This window comes from Arachis stenosperma, chromosome 2, assembly GCF_014773155.1.
Source record: "Arachis stenosperma cultivar V10309 chromosome 2, arast.V10309.gnm1.PFL2, whole genome shotgun sequence".
In the NCBI taxonomy this organism is placed as follows: Eukaryota; Viridiplantae; Streptophyta; class Magnoliopsida; order Fabales; family Fabaceae; genus Arachis; species Arachis stenosperma.
Window position 1 is genome coordinate 100,539,632 of NC_080378.1, and position 25,694 is coordinate 100,565,325.

General features: G+C 27.4%; 1 protein-coding gene across 1 annotated transcript; it reads left to right on the top strand.

Moving 5' to 3' along the window:
• Positions 1-10,237: 10,237 nt before the first annotated feature.
• Positions 10,238-19,337, top strand: LOC130961593 (auxin transporter-like protein 2). Its single transcript, XM_057887552.1, has 9 exons — positions 10,238-10,454; positions 11,133-11,429; positions 11,737-11,922; positions 12,021-12,133; positions 12,242-12,425; positions 12,867-12,964; positions 14,319-14,526; positions 16,292-16,549; positions 18,773-19,337. The coding sequence occupies exons 2-9, from the start codon at positions 11,208-11,210 to the stop codon at positions 19,013-19,015; spliced, it is 1,512 nt and encodes a 503-aa protein (XP_057743535.1). The 5' UTR covers positions 10,238-10,454; positions 11,133-11,207; the 3' UTR covers positions 19,016-19,337.
• The last annotated feature ends 6,357 nt before the right edge of the window (positions 19,338-25,694 follow it).

The window sequence follows — 25,694 nt, forward strand, 5'->3', positions numbered from 1 at the left end:
AGTGTTTATGACTCCACCCCGAGCAAATAGAATAATCCACTACTGCTGCTACTACTCAGGCGTCATAATTACTGACCTGGAGCAAGTGGGACAAACCACAATCCTTGCTACTGCCCAGGTATTTTAATCACTGACCTAGAGCAAGCAGGACGAACCACAATAGTTGCTACTGCCCAGGTATCTTAATCAAAAATTCATTCTCAACATCATGTCAAGTCATCATTCGTACATTCGTAACATTTCTGCATTTCTCCAAACAATACACATTAACTCAATCATTCACTTCTCAATCTCCTCTCAACTTTCCATTTAACTTCTTCAACATGCACACCCTTTTTCTAAAGTTTGAAGACTCGTTAACAGATTTTAAACAGGGGTTAAAAATGTTTGAAAATATAGAGGATTGACTTAACACTCAAAATTCTCATCTTTGGATAAAACAGGGAGCTCACGTACGCGAGGTTGTGTCTGCGTATGCGAGATTGCAAAACCGGGGGAGTGCTCACATCACATGTACTCCTCGCGTACACGAGCGTCCAAACTTTTAGATCCGAGTACGCAAAACCATGTCCGTGTATGCGAAATTTCATCACAGTGAATGAATCTTGCGTGGCATGTGCATGCTCGCGTACGCGACCCCTCCTTTTTCTCAAAAAGCTATTAAGTCATAAAAATCAGTTTTCTACACCTAACTTCCGACATTCATAACTTTCTCTATAAAATTCTAATTTTCACAAATTTTAAACCGTTTTAAAGCTCTTGAAATTATCTTAAATTTAAAATAAATTTTATTTAAAACCAAAATCTGAGGCTCAAGTTATGATATGTCGAAGTTGGTTAAAAATTACTTTTTTTTAACAAGACACCAAAATCCCATTCTTTCCAAAATCTTAATTTCAACCATTGTTTTACTACTCAAAACAACACCAAATACCCTCAAAGCAATCTTATATCTAAATCATCTCTTTCATAACATCCCTATGCTCAATGTTTCTCATTCCCAACCCAGCAATCAATAATCAACAACAATACAAACTCATCAATATATCGTTATTATCATTCATGATCATTATCAATAGTAATAAACCCAATACTTTCACATATACTCTACCAAATCAACTAATTCAATCAACAATTTTCAATCAAATACAATCATTATTTAACCAATGTCATCATCATCACTTATTATCATCATCAATCTCTACCATCATCAATAATCATTCATCAACAACATTAATTACCATATTTTCATAACAAACTCAACAATTTTACAAATAGTACTAAACCTTAATAAGTCCATCTAATTCAACTTAACCTACGGTCACCTAGCCTAAGTTTTTACGCAATGTTATATATTATCTACGAGAAACCAAAACCATACATTGACCGATTTCTCCCTAATACTCGGAACACCTCAATTTTCACCGCTCCACAACCGTCCAAGGCTTCAAACGTACACCAAACAGAAAATAATCAAGCTTTCAACACCACCAATTTGGTTCCAAATCATATATATACAATCTAATACCAAACAATGTTGCTCAAAATCAACTTAGGGTTCATAGTTATTAATGATTCACAAGAGTTAGTGGTTTCTCACCTTAGCAACGAAAATTTGGGACAAGACCCGACAAGTCCACAAGGCTAATTTGATCTTAAACACCAAAATTACATAATCTCTCAAAATTAAAACCTCAAATTCGAAATTTAGGAGATAGTGGGCTAAGTAAAAAATAGTGAGGTACTTACCAAATTATCTAGTTGGCTTTATAGAGCTCAACAACGCAGTGGTCGTGTAGCCGCAAACAGTACGGCAATTGGATCTCTGAATTAAGAGATAAGTGGGGTTGAATGCAAGGTTAGGGTTTGGAGTTTCTCCTATTCTCTCCCTCCAAGTTTCCAGCGTAAGTTTCATAATGAGAGGAAGAGGTGTCTGAAGCCACTTTATTTAAGTGGTGTATGGGTTGGGTCTTGGGTCCAATATAGGTTTGGTTCAACCGGTTTGGCTCGAAGGCCTAATTTTGAGTTAAAATATTTAAAATTAGTGTTAAAATTCATATATAAGAAGAGTATGCTCTGATTATACAAGTAGTGTTCTATATATTATATATTGTAAATGAAAAAATAGAAATTAACATATTAAGAACTGAAATCAAAGAGTGGCAGTATAGTATAAACCAATATAGTATATATTGCAACTTGCAAGGACCAATATACTCTGAAAAATGAGAAACTAATTTGTATTTTCGGGAACAGATCAAAATGTCAATTAATAGGACAAGAGAACAACTAATTAATCAAGTAATTATAATTCACAATTAGAAAGAGAGATAAAAAATCATGATCATAGCAAATAATCAAATCCAAAATAACAAAGACGCAGAGAAACGTAAAAAGAAAAATGAAACTCTTCAAGATAAAATGACATTTATTAATAGAGAAGAGATAGCAACAAATTAATAGCGAAGAAGAAACACCAGCGGTAGCTCGAAGGAGAATTTTGGAGGGAAACAAAGTTGCATCGAAGAAAAAGCTTCGGAGCAAAAAAAAAAAATCTAAAAACACGTTGATGGAAGAGGTGGCTCGATCCAAAAGCGTTCTACCACAGAACGGAGGCAGAAACGGCGACAACAACAATAATGGCACCGGTGACGGAAACGGCGGCAACAACAACGGTGGTAGAAAACTCCATTGTGACAGTAACAACAGTTTAAAGAGAATAGATTTGAAAACGCGTTGATAGAAGAGGTGGTTCAATCCAGAAATTCTCTACCTCAACGGAGACGGCAGTAATGACGGTGTCGGAGGCGAAAATGGCAGCAGGAATGACGGCAAAAATATGATAAAAAACTTAGGGTTTCATAGCCATTCTCTTTCAACTAATTCAGTCTCTTATTTAAAAAAAAAAAGAGAAAATTAGATTTTGTTTTAAAATTTTAAATTTTAATTAATTATTAGTAAAAAATTTTAAATTATTATAAATAAAATGTTTTATAGAAATTGTTAAAAATTTTTATTAAAATATTCTCTCAAATAAATATTAATCTTGTAGTTAGAATACGGATAATTTTTTTTTGTATATTGAAAAAAATTTGGTGTAATACTCTATCATTGGATTTGATGGTGTTTTTTAAAATTGTGGGAACAGTACAGTCCGCCCCTTTGTATTGACAATATGCCCCCCTTGTATTGTATATTTTTAAGGGACGAATTGTATTGTTCTCACAATTTTAAAAAACACCATAAAATCCAATGATTGAGTATTACACCAATAATATACCAATATGTAAAAAAATATATCTTAGAATACATGTTAATTACTTTTTCTTAAATAAATAAAATAAAATTCTTACTTAGAAGAAAGGAATTAATTGGGATTTTAAATTCCTGAAATAATTGACTGAGATTTGGATCTGTGCTTTGGGAGCATAAGCTGTGATGGGAAATGAACAGCTAGGAAACATGTTCTGAGTTCTGACCTTCTATCTCTGGTTGGAATCAAGAAACATCAACTCTACGTGTATTTCAAAAAGGACATGGTGGCCTTCTACTTTATTGTTATTTTATTGTTATTTATTATTATGTGGCTTCACCTTTCAATATTAATATTATATTCTACGATTCAATATTAATCAAATGTTTAACTTAATCACATCATGTAAAAATTAGCGTCTTATTAGTTCAACGTACACGTGCTAGTTATAGCATATTTTAAGTGTCTTTTATTTAAATAAAATAAATTATTTATTTATTCAAATAAATTGTAATACATAATTTTAGTGTTTTGAATATTTAGTTGTGTTTTTGTTGATAAAAAAACCAAAAACAAAAATTATAATATATATGTTGGTGCATCAAAAATAGAGATAAATCTAAAAATAATTTTTGAAATTAGCGTCGTACTAAAATCGTCTTTAAAATTTTAATTATATTAATTACGTCTCTAAAATTGACAAAAGTATAACATGTTAGTCACTGACCTATTTTCCGTTAATGATGTAATGATATAGTTTGATGATTTGTACTGTTAGTGACACGTGTTATTTCATGATTTGGCTCCATGTAAATGATATGATGATGTGTGACCAGTGATACATGTCATGCTAATGTGAACGGTTGTGCTACGTGCCATAATGCTATTTAATTATGTGTCAATTTATGCCACGTGTCGCAGCAGTATTTATCCACGTGTCATCCGCTATATCATTATTGTAGATTCACTAAATTAGTTCCTCACTTTGCATTAAGTAATTCATTTTAGTCTCTAAAATTGAATGTCACATACCAAATTAGTCCTTTTACTAACTTTTTATCATTTTTTTTAAATTCAAAATTTTCAATATCTTTAGATGCACTAATTTTAATTTTATTTTTTATATATTTTTAAATACATGTGCTTTTATAAATTTTTTTTATAATAATTTGACATTGATAAATTTTGTAATATATAAGTATGTTATTATAAAAAAATTATATGATTGATTAGATACATTTTTCATCTAAAAATACATGTTTTCAACAAGAAATTAAGAATCAAAATACACAATTTTTTTTTGTTCTTATGAAATATATGTTTTCGGTTGTGTGTAAATAAGTTAGACTAAATACACTTCAAGTACCCTCGTTACCATCTCCAACCTCTTTCGTTTAGCCTAGACGAAATAAGTTAGACTAAATACACTTCAAGTATCCTCACTACCATCTCCAACATCTTTCGTTTAGCCTAGACGAAAGAGGCCGGAGATGATAGTGAGAGTGCTTAAAATGCCTTCAGATCAGCTTTATAAGACAACAGTTAGGGGTATCTGCAAGAGAAAAAATATTTAAAAAAGTATCAATATTTAGACAACATGTGAAAAAATAGAATTAAAATTAATGCATTCAAAGATATTAAGAATTTTGAATTTATAAAAAAAGAGAAAAAAAACTAGTAAAGGGATTAGTTTGATGTACATCATTTAATTTTAAAGACTAAAATAGGTCACGTAATGTAAAGTGATGGACTAATTTAGTGCATTTACAATGATGACATAACAGATGACACATAAACAAATACTATTGCGATACGTGGCACAAACTAACACATGACTAAATAGTATTATGAAGCCATGTGTCACTGGTCAACACATCATCTACCATTAAACGTAGTCAAACCATACAGTGACATGTGTCACTAACAATTCACATCATCAAGTTATTTCATCACTCCACTAACGAAAAATGAGTTAGGAATTAATATAATATACTTTTATCAATCTTAAAAATATAATTGATATAATTAAAATTTTAGAGACAATTTTAATTCACCACATCAATCTCAAAAATTATTTTAGAATTTAACTCTCAAAAACAACATTACAATTTTTTTGTATGGAGCAATTTTTTCTCACATCTTTTCAATTACTACCAACAACAAAAATGAGATAAAAAGAGTAGAGATAAAACTATTGTCAATTAATTTACGTACAGATAGGGAGTAGGAGATGACAATGTTTTTTTTCCATTTTGGTTGGCATTGACGGAGAAAATGTCAGAAAAAATTGTTCTATTTTTATTGGTACTAACAATGAAAATGAAAAAAAAATTCAATGTTATTTTTGTTATTAGTACCAGCATAAATATTATAATTTTTGTTCTTATTTTTTTTAATAAAAACACCACTAAATATATAAATTGATAAAATTTTATATTTTGATTTAAATTGGTAAATAAAAAATTTATTTTATTCAAATTAAAAACGTATTTTAAAGGAGAAGCATTCTTTTATCTTTTTTATCTGCTCATGATTAATAAGGATTAGTTACTTTAGTAATTTAGTCTGCCATAGTCCCCCACCCCCAACTAACCAAAAAAGAAAACCCAAAAAATAGATAAAAGAATACATCGTATTGGGATCAAATTAAAAGTGTATTAGGTAATATTGCTTTGGTTGATAATAAAATTGATAGAAAATTCAAATTATATATATTGATAGTATAAAAGAGTTTATACACATATTTAATCTTATATTATCATATAATAAAAACTAATTAATATTCAATATCAATACTTAAAATTTTTTATATTGTTAATTAATATAATAAAATTAAAATTTTAAATTATTTAAAGATGTTGAAAGTAGCAAAGTGAGAGATGAGTGATGAGTGACGTACTTTACTATTAAATAATACATAAATAAATTAAATAATTTTATTAATAATGAAACATAATTAAATATCATATTAAATATCTCAAAAGCTCTTTTATAAACTAATAATAATGTAGAAAATTTTTTAAATATATTAGTATAAAATTAACGGCTAAAAATTATTGAAACACCTATAAACTTAAAAAATTTTCAATAATATTTACAGTACAAATTAAATTTTTAATCGTCAACGAAAAAAATAAAACGTACGTATGTCACAAAATTAAAGCTTTAGGTAAACAAGTAAATGAACTGCATTTCTAAGAGAGTGGACATAGATTCAATGAGAGAGAGAGAGAGAGAGAGAGTCTTAATTACGACAGCATTTGTAACATAACTACCTTAGAGTAACTGGAAATATGTGTGTATTTAATAAGTTTTCATCATAGTACATAGTTTGACTTTACAAGTATTATTATTCTTTAATATCGATCCATTGTTCATTTTGCTTACTAGCAGCGGTTAATTAGCACATGAAAATGTAAACGCACGAAAAGAAATCCACAAAAGGAGGAATCATCAACTGATATCTGAAACAGGGTGCTCAAGTGGGGTATTAAGTATTTATTTTCCAGTAATCTTACGAATTTTATATTATAATTGAATAAAAAATATTCATTAATTAAACAAAAAGTAACTTTTGACACATAAATAATTATATGCTTGATGTAAGCGGTTTCTGTATTTGGATCAAAATTTAGGTTTTTTGTTTGTATAAATTTTGATATTATATCCTAAAATTATAAAAAAACCTTAATAAAGAAAGTTACAAGTATATATGACTATATATTTTTAACGAATAGATTTATCATTTATATTTATAAAATTCGTAATCTTGTCAAATTTATATTCATATAAGATAATCTTTGAATAAAAAAGTTATTTTTATTTATAGAAATAATTTGTCAACACTCTTAATTTATATAATAAAATAAAAATTTATTTATCCTTTGGTAGATATATACTAATTTTATTTGTTTATAAAATTATTTTTTAATATTTTAAATTTTTGTGAATAAAAATAATAGATAATTTAAAATACTAAAAAAACATGAAAATTAAATCCAAATTTAATTACTAAAATTATTAATATAATTTCTAAAAAATTTTTAATTGAATATTTTAGTTTTCAATAAATTTTAATCACCAAGTTAGTCTGCAAATTTTTATTTCGCAAGACAAATCTCCCACATCGCACTACAAAAATTATTATAATAGCAATCGATTTTAGTGACAAATAAAATAGGTTGTTAATGGCGAGACTGTTTTGGTGACTAATATAGATTTTTTAGGATCAAAATAAAATTGATGGCTAAATCGGTTACTAAATTTCATTCAGCGACCAATTTTAGCGACCAAAGTCGCTAATAGCTACCGATTCAACGATTGATAACTTTTTTCTAGGACTAAAATAAAATTGATCGCTATTTTTTAACTTAGCGACCGAATTAGAAACCAACACAGAAATAGGTTAAAAAATAGTTGGTCGCTATTGGTCGCTAAGTAGGTAGTTGCTAAATCGCTTGCTAAGTGTTAGGATAGTGACAGATTTAGTGACCAACTATAAAATACTGGTTTTAAAGTAGTTAGTCGCTAAATCAGTTACTATTTTATGATTTAGCGACCGAATTAGGAACCGACATAAAAAATAGGTTAAGAAAATGGTTAGTTGCTAGTTAGCGACCGAAATATTGGTTACTATTTAACGACTAAGTGTGTGTTTGGATTTCAGTTTGCAAACGGAAGTTTGCATAAAAGTGATTTTGTAAAATTGATTTTGATGAAAAGTAAGTTTGGGTTAACGTGATTTTTGTTTGGCAATTTTTATATCAAAATTGATTGTAGTAAAATAAATGTTGTTTGGATTATACTACTCAAAATTACTTTTAGATGAAAAATTACTAAAAGAGACATCAATTTAAATAATTTTTTTATATATGCAAAATCAAAATACTAACAAAAATAATATAAAAATATTTATCATATAAATAAAATAAATATAATAAAAAAATAAAAATATAAAAGAGAGTACTATAAATTTTATAATGTCAAACAAAAAAATATTTTATAATTTTTTAGCACTGTTAGTACTCTTTAATTTAGTATTATTTTTTACTATAAATTTTCATTATTTATGGTTTTGTTGTTACTTATAATTAATTTCTTATTTATTTTGTCCTTTTTTATAGGATCATAATTTATATTATACAAAATTTTGATAATAAACGTAGTATATAATAATTACAATTACAAATTTTACAAAGTCAGAATAAAAAAAATTAATACAAAATAAAAATAGAGTATTTCAAAGAATAGAAAAAAATCATACACATAAGAAATAATAAAAATTCCATAAAATCAACAACATATATCATATGAACAAAAAAATATAATAAAAAGTAAATAAAATTCGTATGAATAAAATTAAAAAAATAAAAAATTTCATACGCAACATAAATATAATGCAGTAAAGGATAGAAAAAAAAAGAATTCATATAAAAAAATAAAAATATTCTAAAAAAAAGTCAACAACATTTGTTATGTGAATAAAAAAATACAATAAAATAAATAAAAAAGCTAAACAAAAATAAAAAAAATTTCATAAAAAAATATACATATAAAAAATAGTATAATAAATGAAATCAGAACACTACACAAATAATATAAAAATATTTATCATATAAATAAAAAATATAATAAAAAATATAAGTAAAAAATACAATAAAAAACATAAAAATTAAAATATAAAAATGAGTATTAAACATAATAAAAAAATTGAAATATTTAATTTGCTAGTGATTAAAACAAATTTGAACTATTTTAATGAAAAAAAATTTGGAATGAATAACTATGAAAAAGTAAGAAGAACTACAAAAAATTATTATGAAAGTAATAGTTACTCAGTATCTTTTTATAGAAGAAAATGAAGGGTAGGGTTAGTAAAAAAGAAATAAAATTTCACCTAATTTTCCAAAGACAACAAGCAACCATGAAAGTGAAACGCAGAAGCTACAAATTTTAGCTTCTTCTAAACGTGCGTTTAGAAGCAGAATCACTTTTGCGTTCGATAAAAATGGCCAAATAAAAAAATGAAACTTTCAAGAAGCTCAAACGTGCTTCTCTCCTCTCCAACGTGTTTGCCAAACACACCCTAAATACTCCGGCGACCGATTTAGCGGCCAATATTATTTGGCATGAATTTGATATTTGGTTGAAAATCAATTACTAAATTAATCGCTATGGTGATAATTTTTTGTAGTAATCAAATTGTTCATCTACATGAAAGGACGGATGACATGAGAATTTTAAAAACTTTTGAAAACTTTTATATTTTCGGTAAATAACAATAGAGGTCGATTTGTCTAATTTTTTATTAAGATATGACATAAAAATTAATGTCTAATAAAATAAAAGATTAAAAACTAATGTAATAATTAAAATTTGTTGCAAATTAAATTATTCGATTAAATTTTTTTAAAAACCTTATTTAGTATATTACTCTAATATTAATCTTAGATCTTTAGCCGTTTAGATTTTTAGCCTGTTGTAATAATAATAGAAATACATAAGAACTTTAATTTTAAGTTGTTAAAATTTTATATCAGAACGAAATCCAGATATCATATATGTCCCTTACTCCCTTTGATCTCCAAAAATTCTGTCTTCATCATCATCGCCACCAGAAGAAAGAATCGAATCAGAATTTAGGAACAAACAGTGAATTGCAGTTTTCATCACTCTCTCTTCTGTGTACTGTTCCTTTCTCCATTCAGAGAGTTCTTTAATTAAGAAAGTAAAAAAATAAAGAAATAAATAGGGGGAGGCAGAAAAAGCAAACACAAGAATTATTACACAGTACTCGCTTTGCTTGCTTCACTCTCTTTCTCTCACTTCCTATACTTTGCTTTTTAGCTATAATAAATAAATGTATTTATATTTATTATTATAATAACAAAACAAAAACACCTCCACCCAATATTTTTTTCTTTTTCTTTTTTATTTTGAATTATATATATGTATATCTAGTTGAATAGTAACGAAAAGGGTCTTTAATAGTTCAGTTTCTCCGAACTTTTTAACACCAAAGTTTGCAACATTTCAGAAAATTTCTCAGCTCATTTTTTTTATTTTCTTTCTTTCTTTCTTTCTTTCTTTCTTCCCTGCTTTTGCGGCCTCCATAGCAGTCTCTTTGCTCTGCCAATTTTCTGTGCCAATTGGTGGCGGCATTTATTGTTACCTAAGATTTTTTTCATCACAACGTACAAGGGTAAGTGTCAGATTCTCATCAAAGCTTTCAAGATTTTGATTTTGGTTTCCCTTGCATTTAAAGCTTCTTTCTTTCTTTCCCTCTATGAATGAGGGAAACAAAATTCTTAGTCCTTAGTCCTCATCATCAATATTACCCTCCATCACCACTTTGCAGTGTACTATAATCTTCAATTCTCAACCAAAAAAAAAAAAAATTTATTTTTCATTTTATTATGTTTCTAACACTGGTACAAAGAGAAAGTGTACAACATTATTAGTATCTGAGTTTTCTTTCTTCTTCTTCAAGCTTTTGAAGAAAGAGACATATCAAGCTAAGGTTTGTGGATTGTGTTATGTTATTGTTCAAAACATTTGTAAAGACTAAAGAGTACTACTAACTAAATAACTATGCTACTTTTTCTTTTTTTTTTTTATTTTTTTAAAATATTCTTCTTTTTTTTTCTGTTTCCTTCTCTATTCCCCACATCTCTTTCTTTTGGATTTGTGTGGGGAAGAACTTAAAGTTTTAATCTTTTTTATTTGTTCTTTTATGGGAATTCTTCAAAAGAATTTTTTTCCTTCCAGATATCTGGATCTGGGGTCTTTCATTTTCTGGGGCTGCGTTTTTATTGGAATATATATTATATCATCAATTTTTTTTGTCTTATTTTCTGTCCTTTTATGTGTGTATTTTCAGATCCACCAAGAAGGAATTTTGGACACAACACTCTTTTTCTTTCTTTTCCTTTTTCTTTGTGGATAAGAAAGGACAATGTTGTCTCAGAAACAAGCAGAGGAAGCAATAGTAGCCACCACCAACAGCTTCAACGAAACAGAACATGAAGGTGGTGGTGGTGGTGGTGGTGGTGTCAATGGTGGAACAACAAGGGAAGGTGAAGAGAGAGAACAAGATCACTCTATGTTCAGTGTTAAGAGCTTCCTTTGGCATGGTGGTTCTGTTTGGGATGCATGGTTCAGCTGTGCTTCAAATCAAGTAAATAAATTTTTATAAACTATATAAAAAAAAAAGATTCCAACTCCAATTATGTGAAATCAATCGCTTTTTGTTCAAAGTCCACTTTAACTTATCAAAGTTACTTTTTAAGAGTTATATTCCAAAAAAAAAATGCTTAAAATATTTTTCATAATCATTTAATTAATTTAAGCTGTGGAGGTGGAAAATAATATCTTTATGTTAATAGTATAAAATATACTAGGAATACTAGTGTTAGTTACATAGTTGAGAAATAATATATTGAAGTTAATTTTCTTAATATTATTAAAATTATTTTTTATTATAGGTGGCTCAAGTGCTATTGACTCTGCCATATTCTTTCTCTCAATTGGGAATGCTCTCTGGGATTTTGTTTCAAATATTTTATGGCATAGTTGGAAGTTGGACTGCATATCTAATTAGTGTACTCTATGTTGAGTATAGAACCAGAAAAGAAAAGGAAAATGTTAGCTTCAAGAACCATGTCATTCAGGTACTTAATTAATTAGTTTATAATTTTTTATTAGAAACTCTAATCACTAAAATTAAATGAAGGATTAAAAAAAATTATATATTGTCATGGAATTTCAGTGGTTTGAAGTGCTTGATGGGTTATTGGGTCCATATTGGAAAGCAGCGGGTTTAGCCTTCAATTGTACTTTCCTCCTCTTTGGATCTGTGATACAGCTTATAGCATGTGCAAGGTGAGCCTTTTCTTTTTATACACATGGTTTTTATTTTTCATTTTTGAGTTTTTTTTTTTTTTTAATTCGATATGGTTAGTTGGTTCTAATTGATGCAAATTGAAACAGTAACATATACTACATAAATGACAAATTGGACAAACGAACTTGGACTTACATATTTGGAGCTTGTTGTGCAACCACCGTGTTCATACCTTCATTCCACAATTATCGTATATGGTCATTTCTGGGTCTTGGAATGACTACTTACACAGCTTGGTACTTAGCCATAGCAGCGCTCATTCATGGCCAGGTAAAAATTCATTATTGAAAGATATATATGGAAATAGATCAAATTTTTAGAATTCTTTTATTTGTATGGTTATTGAAATAGTAGTGATTAAAGTCAATGGTAACGACTTATGGGATAAAATTCTCATATTCTACACTACTAAAAAAAAATTTTTAACGATCATTTATTTTATTTTAAAAATAATAAAAATAACTGTTAATATATTTATTAGCAAATAAACATTAATTGCCGTTATAACATATAGTAATATGATAAATATATAATTGTGACAAAAATATAAGTTATTACTGTGGCTAAAAATTTACTGCCAAAAGTGATTTTTGATGTAATGCTATTATTTTCTTTGATGACAAAATTAACATTTTGTGATGATATGATATGATATGATGTTGTTTCATGTTACTCGAAATAATGATGGTGTTTCAAAAAAACAAAACACAGGCAGAAAATGTGACGCACTCAGGTCCAACAAAGCTAGTGCTTTACTTCACCGGAGCCACTAACATACTATACACGTTTGGTGGACATGCTGTTACTGTGTAAGAACATAATAACTATATTCATTTCTTCTTCTTCATCATCATTCATCTATCTATCTATCTATCTATCTTCTTTCATATTTCTTCCATTTTTTTCAACATGCCTTCTCTTTGCAGCTTTTTGCCGCCCATCTTCAAAGCCAAAATTCATGTAAATAAATAAATATTTTTTTATTTAAAGAAAAAACAAAATTTTTAATCTTATATAGATATTTAATAATATATTGTTTCATTAGAAAAATTTAAATATATTTTGTGTAACCTATTTGAATAAATGGATTTACTTGAAAATTATTACTATATCTCATTTTTTATGCCACATCAAAATTAAGCAGAATGGTCAATTATTTAATTTATACTGAGATTAATGAGAAATTATGTTCTGGACGTTTTTTTTTTTGCTATTATTATGACTTTTGAGAATATTTCTTACCTTTTTCTTAAATCTTTTATAAATGGTATTTAATTTGGAAAAGTTGTAAGTTACTAACCTTGATAAATTTTATTTGAAAGAATAACTTCAATATCATGTTATTTGAAGGGATAAAAAGTACAATTTAAATGACCAAAATATTATTTAATATTTGTGGAACTTTATTTCTTGGATCTTATAGATATGCTTGTGTAACTACTAACTACTTCTCTGACTGTTGATAGCTAAGTCTTGGAATATATTTCAACTTTAAATATAAAAACGTGGGATTTTTTTACCTACAAAATAACTACTTTTCAATAAAATTAAACTAGTTTTTTGAAAAAAGTTTTCTTAAATTTAAAGTAATTAAAATTTTAATTTTAATATTTTTTAATAAATAAAACAAACGCATTTCTCAATCCAAAATTTACAATTTACCCTGCTAATAAATATGCTTTTGTACCAAACCGAACCTACCTAGTACCTAGTCTTAGGCTTCTAGCCTAATCTCATGAACATGTTATTTTGGTCAAACGAAAACAAAATTCCCAAAACTCCAAGACGGACAATAAAAACACCCAATTTTAGAAAGAAAAAATTTTGGGGATTAATAATTTTTAGTATTTTTTGTTATTATTTAATTAATATAAATACTAAATTATTTTTAATAAATAATTTCATTAATTTATATGTAAAAATTTTAAAAAATATATATACAAATTGTATTGATTTATATATGTAAATTTTGATAAATATATATAGATATAAATTATATATTTTTATGTATAAAATTTTTATAAATATGGATATAAATTATTTTTAATTAATTATTAACAAAAAATAATATATTTTTTTAAATTTTATGTCTTTTTTTATTTTTTTTAATTAATGTGATTATTAATGTTGGTAATAATTGTGAGAAAAACAACACTGTTGCAGAGAGATTATGCATGCCATGTGGAAGCCTCAAAAGTTCAAGTATATATACTTGTTGGCCACTCTCTACGTTTTCACACTAACGCTTCCTTCTGCTGCCGCCGTTTATTGGGCGTTTGGTGATCAGCTTCTTAACCATTCTAATGCTTTCTCTTTGCTCCCCAAAAACCGTTCCCGTGACGCCGCCGTTATCCTTATGCTCATCCACCAGGTATGCATATATTACTTATAATTATTCATTTATTTTAAAATAAGGAGATTGGTTAAATAAAAAAATCTAATTATTAATATAAAATATTATAAGATTATAATAGTAATTAAATTTTCAGTTTTTGTTTTTTACTTTTTTCATTTTTTCAGTTTAGAGAAACCTTTTCCACTCATTATTAGTGTTCACTTTACTTTTCTTTTCTTATTCATTCCACTTTTCTTTGCTTAAAAAGAAGTCAAAAAGTCACATCTTCTAATTTATGGTGCGGTACTGTTTAGTTTAGAGAAATTCACAAATGAAAAACACTAATGAGTACATCAATATGTGACAACTAATTAACGCTAACTTTTGAGCTGGGTTTATGTTCATATATGTTTAAGATAAACTCATAAAAGATTACGTGAAATTAGTGTATTTTATGTTATAATTTTTTTCAACTCTTTTATTCTTATTAAGTTTAACACATCTTATTTATGTCTAAATTCCCTTGGCACATTACTTAATTAGTATTTCGTGTATATTCGAATAGTTTGACTATTTTCTACTTGTTTACGTACATATTGCAAACTCTATTTTTTTCTACAGAAGTATAGTTTTGTTTTAGATTTACATTTTAAATTATATTTTTACTTAAATTATGTTTACAGTTAAAATGTTCAACGAAGTTTATAAAAAAAACATGTTCATTCAAAAATGATACCAAACTAGCAATAAGCACTACTTTTGAATTTAATTTTGATGCATTGTCAATATAAATTTTATACATGCATTTAATTATATAATATTATATAAATAAAAAAATATTTTTAATATTTAACAACATAAATAATTATCCAAAAAATAAATATAATTATACAACTATAAAAATATTTTATATTTTTTAATACATCAAAATTAAACTCATTTTTTTTCAACTAAAACAAGTACACTGAATTACTAACTGCCCTTGCAATAATTTTTTAATTTGTAATAATTTAGTTTAAAGTGCTGATGCGCTTGGAAAGCATAAATAAATATTTTAGTATATGCATACATGAGACACCTAAGCTATAATTATTTGAATATATCTATTCTATATATATATATAGTTGAAATCAATAAGATTATGATAATGTGAATGTGTTTTGTGCATCAAGTCAAACCTTTCATCTTCTCGATTAGAATGCAAAGACGGCGTGAAATCTGACATGAACACATTATTTTTTCCGTATAGATCCGTTATATATGTTTTTTAGCTACCCACACAATATGGAACTCGTTACTCAGCCTGTACTTGTTTATGCTACAGAAAAATTGTCCAGGGTTTCAGAAATCGATATTTCGTTAGTTTTAGTCATTATATATATATAAAATAAAAATCAGAAATATTAATTTTTTTTAATAATTTTAATCACTAATTTTAATATAAGAGAAAATCTTAAGACTTAACATTGTAGTCAATATTAAACATAAAAGATCCAAAACTCTTAAAAATAAAAATATCTGAAACTTATTTAAAAAAAAATATTTAAAATTTAAATTCAATAAAAGTTTATTTTTAATTTACTTGCTGAATTTAATTGATAATTTGTTATAGTTGAAATTATTAATATTGGTTATCTAACGTTACTCTTTTAATAAACCTCATATGATAAGTGTATAATGATAATGAATGAATGAATGAAACACATGCATCGTTATTGGAAAGATGTTATTAGTAGGAGAATTTTGCATGAATGAGTTAGTTAAATAGATATGAATGATTGAATTTAATTTTGATGCACAGTTTATAACGTTCGGATTCGCGTGCACGCCGCTGTATTTCGTATGGGAGAAGGTGATCGGAATGCACGACACAAGGAGCATATGTCTAAGGGCACTAGCGAGGCTGCCAGTGGTTATACCAATATGGTTCTTGGCAATAATCTTCCCATTTTTTGGGCCCATAAACTCAGCTGTTGGGGCACTGCTTGTTAGCTTCACTGTCTACATCATCCCCTCCTTAGCTCATATGCTTACTTACAGAAAAGCCTCCGCCAGACAGGTAAATTTTTCATTGACCCTACCACCATCACTCCCAATCTATCTACCATATTCTATGTGTTTTAATTTGTGGGTTCATTGTCAGAAATATGTAATCTTGCTCAACCTCTTTCAAAATTGCCTTCACGAGTCTCGGTTTTATTGTGTGCCCTCCATCAAAATAGATAATTTTCTCTACTCTTGCCGTTGTCTTCATATGAATTTAATAGTTGTAACTCATTAAACGAGTTATTAATTAACGATTTTTAATTATCAACTTTATATAAAGATGACCAAATTTTTGCCTTTGAAAAGTGAACATTTGAATGAAAATGTTTAGAATTGTCTTTGAATAAAAATACAAATTCAATTATTAACACATATCATGTAATTGATTTAACCGAATAAGATATTTTCTATCGAGTCGATTATCTTATTACATGTGTTAATATTTGATCTTATATTTTCACATTAAGATAATTCTAAATATTTTCATGTGAAGTTTTACTAATGTGAAAATTTTACTTTTTTTTTTCTTTGGTCCTTATTTTATTTTTTATTATCATTTTTTGATATCAATAACTATCAAAAAGAGAATCGTAATATTTAATTTTTGCTTATTATCAATGAATTTTACTTGACTAATTTAGTTTGGTCATGGTGATTTTTTATACTAAGATAGAGTTAATCTAGTGATATATACTATGGGGGAAATATATATGGAATTTTATGATTGATTAATTTAATTTCTTTGGTGAAATTTAGGGTATAGATCTCTATCTTCAATTGTCAAAGATTTAGAAAAAATCAGAAAAAATTTTATAACAAAACCTCTTCGTAAGCAATAAGAGTATCAAACATCACTCTTCTTAAGATAAGGTTCTGATAAAAGAGTTTAGTTGTCTAAAACTTTTCAACTTTTTTAGATGCATGTTTTTACTTTTTAGGGATAAACCTAAGAAATTAATAAAGTAGCCCATAACAAATTATATCTCAGAATTTCTTGAGTGTGAGCATTTAAGAGTTGGATATATGGAAATAAATATTGAAAGAAGAATTTTAGGGTGGTAGAGGGTCATTTTCGTTTAGTTATTTGGTACAGTTATGTTGTTGTACTATTATATGAATCTGCTTAGCTGTTGTTAGTTGTTGACTGATCTCTTTCCCCCAATAATTCATATTCGTAGATCTGTACGGTGCTGGTGGAGTGTGACTTATGATCGCAATTTTCTCACCTTATTTATTTATTCATTCATGTTTCTGATTCTATGGTTGATTAAATTTCTTTTGCAAAACAAGTCAAAAACTTTAATAGCCCGAAAACTACTTTAATTTAATTTCTAGAGTTTTGCCTAGACTATAGAGTATAGACTAGACCACAAGCTTGAGATTCCAAAATAGAAAACTAAACATAATGTAGGTGATATAACATATTTTGAAAAAGACATTTATTATTCTCTCCCACCTTTGCTAAATGAAAAAATAAATAAATTTAGGGGATGATAAAAATTTATTTTAAAATAGTTTAAAATGATCTTATTCATTAATTATCATTGAAATAATTAAATAATATTAAATATAATAAATATATAATATCACATGAATAAAATTATGAATATTAAATTTAAATTTTTTTAAGTCATTGTCTGTCTATTATTATTGAAATGAAAATACTGGTGAGTATATATATGGTATGCAATATTATGTTATACTTTCTACTTAAATTGAATCTCTAATTTTATTTAATAATATAACTTAGCTTAAGATGCGAGTTAGCATAATGGCTCACACGAATTTAAATTCTCAAAATTTTGAATTTTTATTTTAAAGAATAAAACGTGATCTTTTATCATTAAATATTTTTTTCATATTTTTTTAGTCTCATCTATAAAATAAATAATAAAAAATTATATTTTATTATCTAAAATAAAAATCAAAATTTAGAGGATTCAAATCCAACTCTCACACAACACACCTTAGGCAAAATCCCAATCTAGGAGAGTGACCTAAAAAAAAACCAAACCCCACATGTGATGGTACATTATTATTAGTAGGGACCTTCTGAGTTGATCTGAGTTTTAACCCAATAATACTGTTTGACAATCTTATCAAATCTCCCAATTTGGCATCATTGATCATTTCCCTTTTCTCGGATTTTTCCGAGTAATGCAATAGTATTGTAGGGACACCCCCATACCAAAAAAAAAAAAAAGATGTAAATCTAAAAATTAATTTTTTGTTACAGAATGCTGCAGAGAAGCCCCCTTTCTTCATGCCAAGTTGGACAGCAATGTATGTATTCAATGCATTCATTGTGGTGTGGATATTTGTGGTTGGGTTTGGGTTTGGAGGATGGGCCAGCATGACCAACTTTGTTAGGCAAATTGACACATTTGGACTCTTTGCCAAGTGCTATCAATGCAAGCCCCCGTTGCCTCCGCCGCATCCTGCGGCCGTCGCACCACCGCCTCTTCACCGTCATCACTAGACACCGAGCTGACTCACTCGTCTCTACCATTGCTACTAAGTATATTATTAGAGTTCAGCTACAATCACATTTTCCTTTCAATACTTTTGTATCATATATGGGGGATAGTGGTAAATACTTCCCCCACTTTTTTATTTGATGTGTGCTAGCTGGCTTTTTCTTTTTTCCTTTTTTTTTGTCATTTTAATTGTTATATAGTTTTTTTTTCTCTTTTACTACTTTTAAGATAAGTTGATTAAAAATAGTGTGCCAAATGTTTATGATTCCTTTGCTATAAATGCATTGGCTAATTAAATTGATCAGATACATGTATGATTTGGTATCTTTTTTCCTTTTTTTTTTTCTTTTTAATCTGTTTACATTATGGTTGGATGAGATACTATAAGATTTTCTGTTTGCCATTGTTCTCATGTGCTAGTAGATTGCAATCTAATTATTACCTTCCATGTCTCCCTAATATGCCAACATCAAAAAATCAATTTGCAATTTGTGGTCTTAAAGGCATTATTGTTCTTTCTCTTCTTTTTCTTTTTTTTTTTTTTGGTTAAATTCTTTCTTTTCTTTAATACTCCACTTGGAGAGTTTTTATTCCTCACTCATTCATGGGCTCAGCCCGTATTTTACATGGGCTGCATGTGGGCTCATCGCCTTGTCACGTGCCATTATTTCCCTTAGGAGTGGATTTAGAGCCGACCCTAACTCTATCCGTGAGTTGATATTTTTATATAAACTCATCAACTCTACCCTACTCGCGGGTGGAGAATATCCCAACCTTAATCCTATTCGCTCTTAACCCGCGGGTACCTGACCCTACTTACGGGTTATAAATAAGATGCTAACATTATTATATAACTTGATGATAATTTAAAATAAAACTGACTTTTATGTAAAAAAAAAAACGTATTAAATTATCAATTAATGATCTTTTTTTAATGACTAAGAATCTTTTGTATTTAGTGAGAAGTTTTTGGTTCAATATTTACTTGAAAAATATTTTTATATAAACATATACTATATACATATATAGGGTGCAGGTTGGTCGGGTAGGGTTGAAGCACCCTATCTGACACGCACGAGAACCCTATCCACACCTTACTTTATCCGCGCGGATCAGATATCCACACATAGATACATATTGCCACCCTTACACTACACGAAGAGAACATCATATTGAAGTTAGAAGTCACAACTGAGGTGTAGTTGAGATGACACATTAGCACGTCTGTGTTCGAATTTTGATAATGTCAAGTTGTGGATAAGAATTCTTAAAAATCTTAGGTGTGTAAGTAAGTAATATGTGTAAATTTATAATGTAAAACTTAAAGATTGGTGGCTGTCCAAACTATCATCCGACAAAATAAAAAAACCTGTATTTTGATGATGCAAGAACCTCTCGTTTCTAAAATTAATGACCAAGACTTGTTTGAATTTTTTACTACCCCCGTTATTATGCAATCTCTTAATTAACAAATCATGTAACAGAGGATTTGTTGGATTCTTGCATGATTTATTTGAAGGAAAAATCAATGGAAAAGATAAATATGTGTTGGAATTTCAAGTGTGATTTAAAAGTTTTACATTGGTTGAGTGTTTATTTCTTCTCTATCAACAATCAGTTTACTTACATTTTTCCTTCCCCCCCCCCCCCCCCCTCTCTCTCTTTACTTCTCCCTTTAATTGTTGGCTTCAAAATAAATTGTGTGAAAATTTTCTTAGTTAAAAAACGTTAGTTTTATAGTAGTCCAACCCAATTTCCTTTATGTGAAGCATATATATTTGAAAAATTTCATATACGTTTAGTCGTAAGATTTGAGTAAAATTATGTTGTCCAGCCAATTTTGTGATCTTTAATTTAACACTCGAGTTTTTAACTCTTCTCAGCCACTTGGCTCCCCTAACAATACTTTAGTGAAGAATAGCTGCAAACAAAATGGATATTAGATAATTTAGGATATGTTTGGTTTAACATTTAAAATATAAAAAACATGTTTAAATTTTTTGAATGACTTCATTTTTTGTTTGGCTATTTTTTTTTTAAATACAGATGTGATTTTGTACTCTTTTTTTGGGTCAGAGTGATTTTGTACTTTAATCCATGTTTGCGTGAAGCAAATATGTTTTTGTTCACTTGTTGCCATTGGATCATTAATTAAGAAAATTTATTTTCTTTCCACCAACTCCACCCTTTAAACATACAATATTGTATCTTTTTAAAAGCCCATCAGATTGGTAAGCGATTGGATAGAAAAAATGGCTTTGGGTCTTTTCCAGTTGCCATGAAAAGAGTTGGGCTTTCTCAAGCCTAAGCATGCTAGATAACAACCGTAAACCAATAATGGAAGAAAGAATTAATCTAGTAGTCACTAGTCTGTTTAAGTAAGTGTCAGGGTTCGAATCCCGCCTTGTACATGCACTAATTCATTGGTCAGCAACAAACTTTTAAATGAAGCTCAGTATCGTGGCGGATTAGTTCTTGACCTGCCGAGTTGAAAAATACCGTGGAAAAAAAAAATAATGGAAGAAGGAATTGATCCCAAACCGAAGGACAAGGGGTAGTCTGTGTAGGGATTGAATTGTCAAGCAATGACCTTCTAATAGTGCTGGAAATAGGGATGGAAATAGCACCAGCCTGTTAAAGGATTATAGCTTTTTTGGCCTGAATATTACAAAATAAGTCTAGACTCAAGTTATTATAAAAGTCTTAATACGTTAATAAATTAGACTTAAGTATATTAATTAGTTTTATTGGCATATCAAGTTTTTTTGAATTGTTAGCAAATAAATAAATATATAAATAATTTTTTATCATTAATAAAATTATTAGATATTTTAAATTTATTATTTATTATAAATATTTTTGTATATTTTAAATATTTTTTAAGTTTAAAATTTTTTGCAAACATTAAATTTAGTATATTATATATAAATAATTTTTATTAAAAAATAATTTTTTAAAACAATATTTTTAAATTTTTTATTTTTTGTAAATAAAATTTGTTAGCCCTTCTAACATATCTCAAGTCAGGACAAGCTCCACAACATGCTACGCTTAACACTTATAAAAAAGAGTTTATAGCAAGCTACAAGTTAAGTTTAGGATAATTAACTATATGATAGGTCTAGTCTATTAGGAGTAAAGTCTGTCTTATTTTCACCCTTTAATTAACTGGCAAAAATTTCTAATACTATGATTGTGGAACAGCGAGCTATTGCTATGCCGGCTAAATCAAAATTTGAAGGCAAGAAACCAAATTTGAAGCAACTAGCTAGACAGAACAGTGAAAATAAACGAGTGGTTGCAGGGAGTCAAAAGAGGAATAAAGGGAAGAAAAATGCTGACGTGTTGAAGAAAATTTGCTTAAAGAATGCATATCAGATTGCTATAAGGTGGAGGATGCCAACTTTTAATTGGCACTCCAAGGACCATGAAAGTCTTAAGTTAGAATTGTTAGGGTTTGGAGAGACTCCTAACAGTCCATACCCTCTAAGGGATGATGTTGCTTTTATTTGTGAAACAAAAAATCAACCTTGTCTCGTGGAAGAAAAGTTGAAGATGTGTGATTTTTTTGAATTGGTTTTTAGTCAACCCAGAAGGTATAGGTGGGGTTCTAATGTTGGCGTGGAAAGAGGGTAACGAGATTCACATAACACATAATTTAAAATTTTTTTATTGTTGCCAGAATAAAGGACTGCACTAATAATGAAAAATAAAATCTCGTAAGAGTATATTTAAGCATTCAAGAATAGCTTCGGCAGTTTAATACAGTATCAAAAATTATTCAACAGTTGAGTGGTAAGATAGTATTCTTGAGGATTTCAATGCTATAACTAGTCAACAAAAAAAGTGTCTTCAAAATTCAATTTATCTTCATTCTTCGAGACCTTTGATATTAGCCATTTGGAATTGCTGCAACGGATTGGAGAGCTAGAACCTCCACCATAAGTTTAGAGAAACAAATTTTTATACGGATAGACTAGTCTTATATGGACATAATTTACAATATAATTGTCATATATTTTCGTCATTACTCCTTATATTTCTCTTAATTTCTTTGCAGCTTTGATTGGAATCATGTTTCTTAGAGTAGTGACCGTATCATCTATGTTTTCTCTTGGATGTTTTTGCCCATGTTTATATAAAAAAATGTTAAATAGCTTTTCGTTGTATATTTTTTTTTTAAAAAAAAGAAACAACCGTTAGATTTTTTTTTGTGACTAACTAACCGTTAGATTAAAAGCTTATATGTTATAGATATTTTCTTAAAAAAGGTTAATGTTAATGTAAAATTATTTGATATACATTTTACATATTGGAAAATCAATGTAATATATTTATTCAAAATATATAAACAAAATATTCATCAAATGCATCCTTATTAATATCTGATTTCGATAAAACTTTCTATAAATTGTTTTCGTTATATTGTATTATGAATCGAATAATCGATGGTTGAACTGATAAAATATCCTCATATATATAAAAAGTTATTAGCGGTGTAATAAACTTATTTAAATAAACACTGATATCATTGATATTTAATTATTTATCATTATTATGGTGGTTAATGTAGTTACAAAATTTTAGCAACACTCAAAAAATTAAGTTAAAATCAAGGCAACACTTATTATTTGACAATAATTTTTAATAATTTAAAAATAAAAGAAATAAAAATGTATGATAAAAATTAAAAATGATTATATATAGTAAATTTTTTTATTTTTATTATTATTATGGATATAATAATTATAAAATTTAACAATATTTAAAAAATATAATTAAAATTAAGATAACAATTTTATATTATTTGACAATATTAGAAAAAAGTCTGATCAAATTAAAAGATTTCGTCAAATAATGACAAAAAATGTTAGAAAGTTTTGTAACCATGATGAACACGGTAAACATGGTTATCATAAAAAAACAATGTTATTACAAGATTAATAAATATTATTATTTTAATTTAATATTTAGTTAGTAATAATTTAATTTTATATTTACAAAAAATTATACATAAATTACATAATTTGCACATTTGAATCAACATAATTTATACTTATATTTATCAAAATTTATACCCATAAATTAATATTAAAAATAATTTGACATTTGTACTCACTAAATATTGGGCATAATTGATATAAAAAAATAGTAACTCCTAAGATTTTTTATCATAAAATTCAATATATATATATATATATATATATATATATATATATATATATATATATATATTTTTAAATTATTATAAAAATTTTTTAAAATTTAAAATTTAATCTTTAATATTTGAAATTGATCAAATATTAACCAATAATAATAATAATAAATTATAACATTGCTCCTATATTATTTTCAAAACAAAAACAGTTATTTATATATCAAAACAACTATTATATATTTTTATATAAATATATATGCTGTTTAACATATTTTTAATATGTATTTTATAGTAGTGGTTAATTTTAGTGTATATTTAATATAGTTATTTTTAAAATTGTTGGAAGAACTAACACTTATAAGTTACAATCATATTAGATGTATACTAAAATCGGTCACTAAAATCAGACACTAAAAAATACGTATTAAAATATAAACAAAAATACTATTATACACTAAAATCAACCAAATCATCCACTATGTATTTGTATGATTTTAGTAATTAATTTTGGTGTATATTTTTTTGACTGTTTTAATGTATATTTAACATGATTAAAATATAAAATACACATATTAAAAATAAATTAAATTATAAATATATTTGTATAAAAATATATGATGATTGATTTTTGCCATTAATTTTAATATAGAAATAATATTTTTGTAAGAGCAATATTACAAGACCAGCAAATATTATTCTTTTTAGTCAGTAATAATTTATACTTATATTTATAAATATTTTATACATAATAAACATATAATTTATATCTATATTTTTTAAAATTTTATATATATAGATCAATATAATTTACATTCATATTTTTTTAAAATTTATACATATAAATTAATAAAATTTATTTATTAAAAGAATTTAATATTTGTACTGACTAAATAATAACTATTCTATACTAAAAATACTAAAAGTTGGGCCGAGAATTTCTCTTTTTTATGTAATGCTTTTAATCCCTAAAAATACTAAAAGTTTGGCCGAGAATTTTTTTTTGGTAAATTCTATAGTACCTATAACTTGGTGTCTAACTTTTGCTTAACTTACTTTTTATGGCAACTATTGAATATTTAATAATTATTTATTTTTATACTTTTTGATACGTAACCTATACCTCGGCCACCCATATAGCTCGGAACAAAAACAATAATGTCCGACCCGCGTATTTGAAACTTGAAAACGTGGTCAGCAAAAGCTGATCACCCAAAACGGAACATGATAACCAACCCAAAATCTTGGACCTATCCGCAACAAACGAGCACAACAGCACCTATAAAGCCGAGTACATATCCTCGGCCAAGGATCAGGTTCTATTCTCAGTTTTATATTCGCTTGATATATTCACTAAAACTCATTATTGACTTGAGCGTCGGAGTATCTTTTGCAGGTATTCCCGCCGCGGTGTTTAGTCCTGGCCGACGTATAGCTCTCCCCCCTTGACGATACCCTGCTCGGAATCGCTATAGCTCGGCCACCCTAGTACGGACGAATCATTTGGCACCCACCGTGGGCCCGAG

Coding starts and splice junctions, on each gene's coding strand:
- LOC130961593 (XM_057887552.1), top strand. CDS start 11,208: ATGTTGTCTCAGAAACAAGCAGAGGAAGCAATAGTAGCCACCACCAAC. Junction 12,965..14,318: donor GGTGGACATGCTGTTACTGT/GTAAGAACATAA, acceptor ACACTGTTGCAG/AGAGATTATGCATGCCATGT. Junction 16,550..18,772: donor GAAAAGCCTCCGCCAGACAG/GTAAATTTTTCA, acceptor TTTTTGTTACAG/AATGCTGCAGAGAAGCCCCC.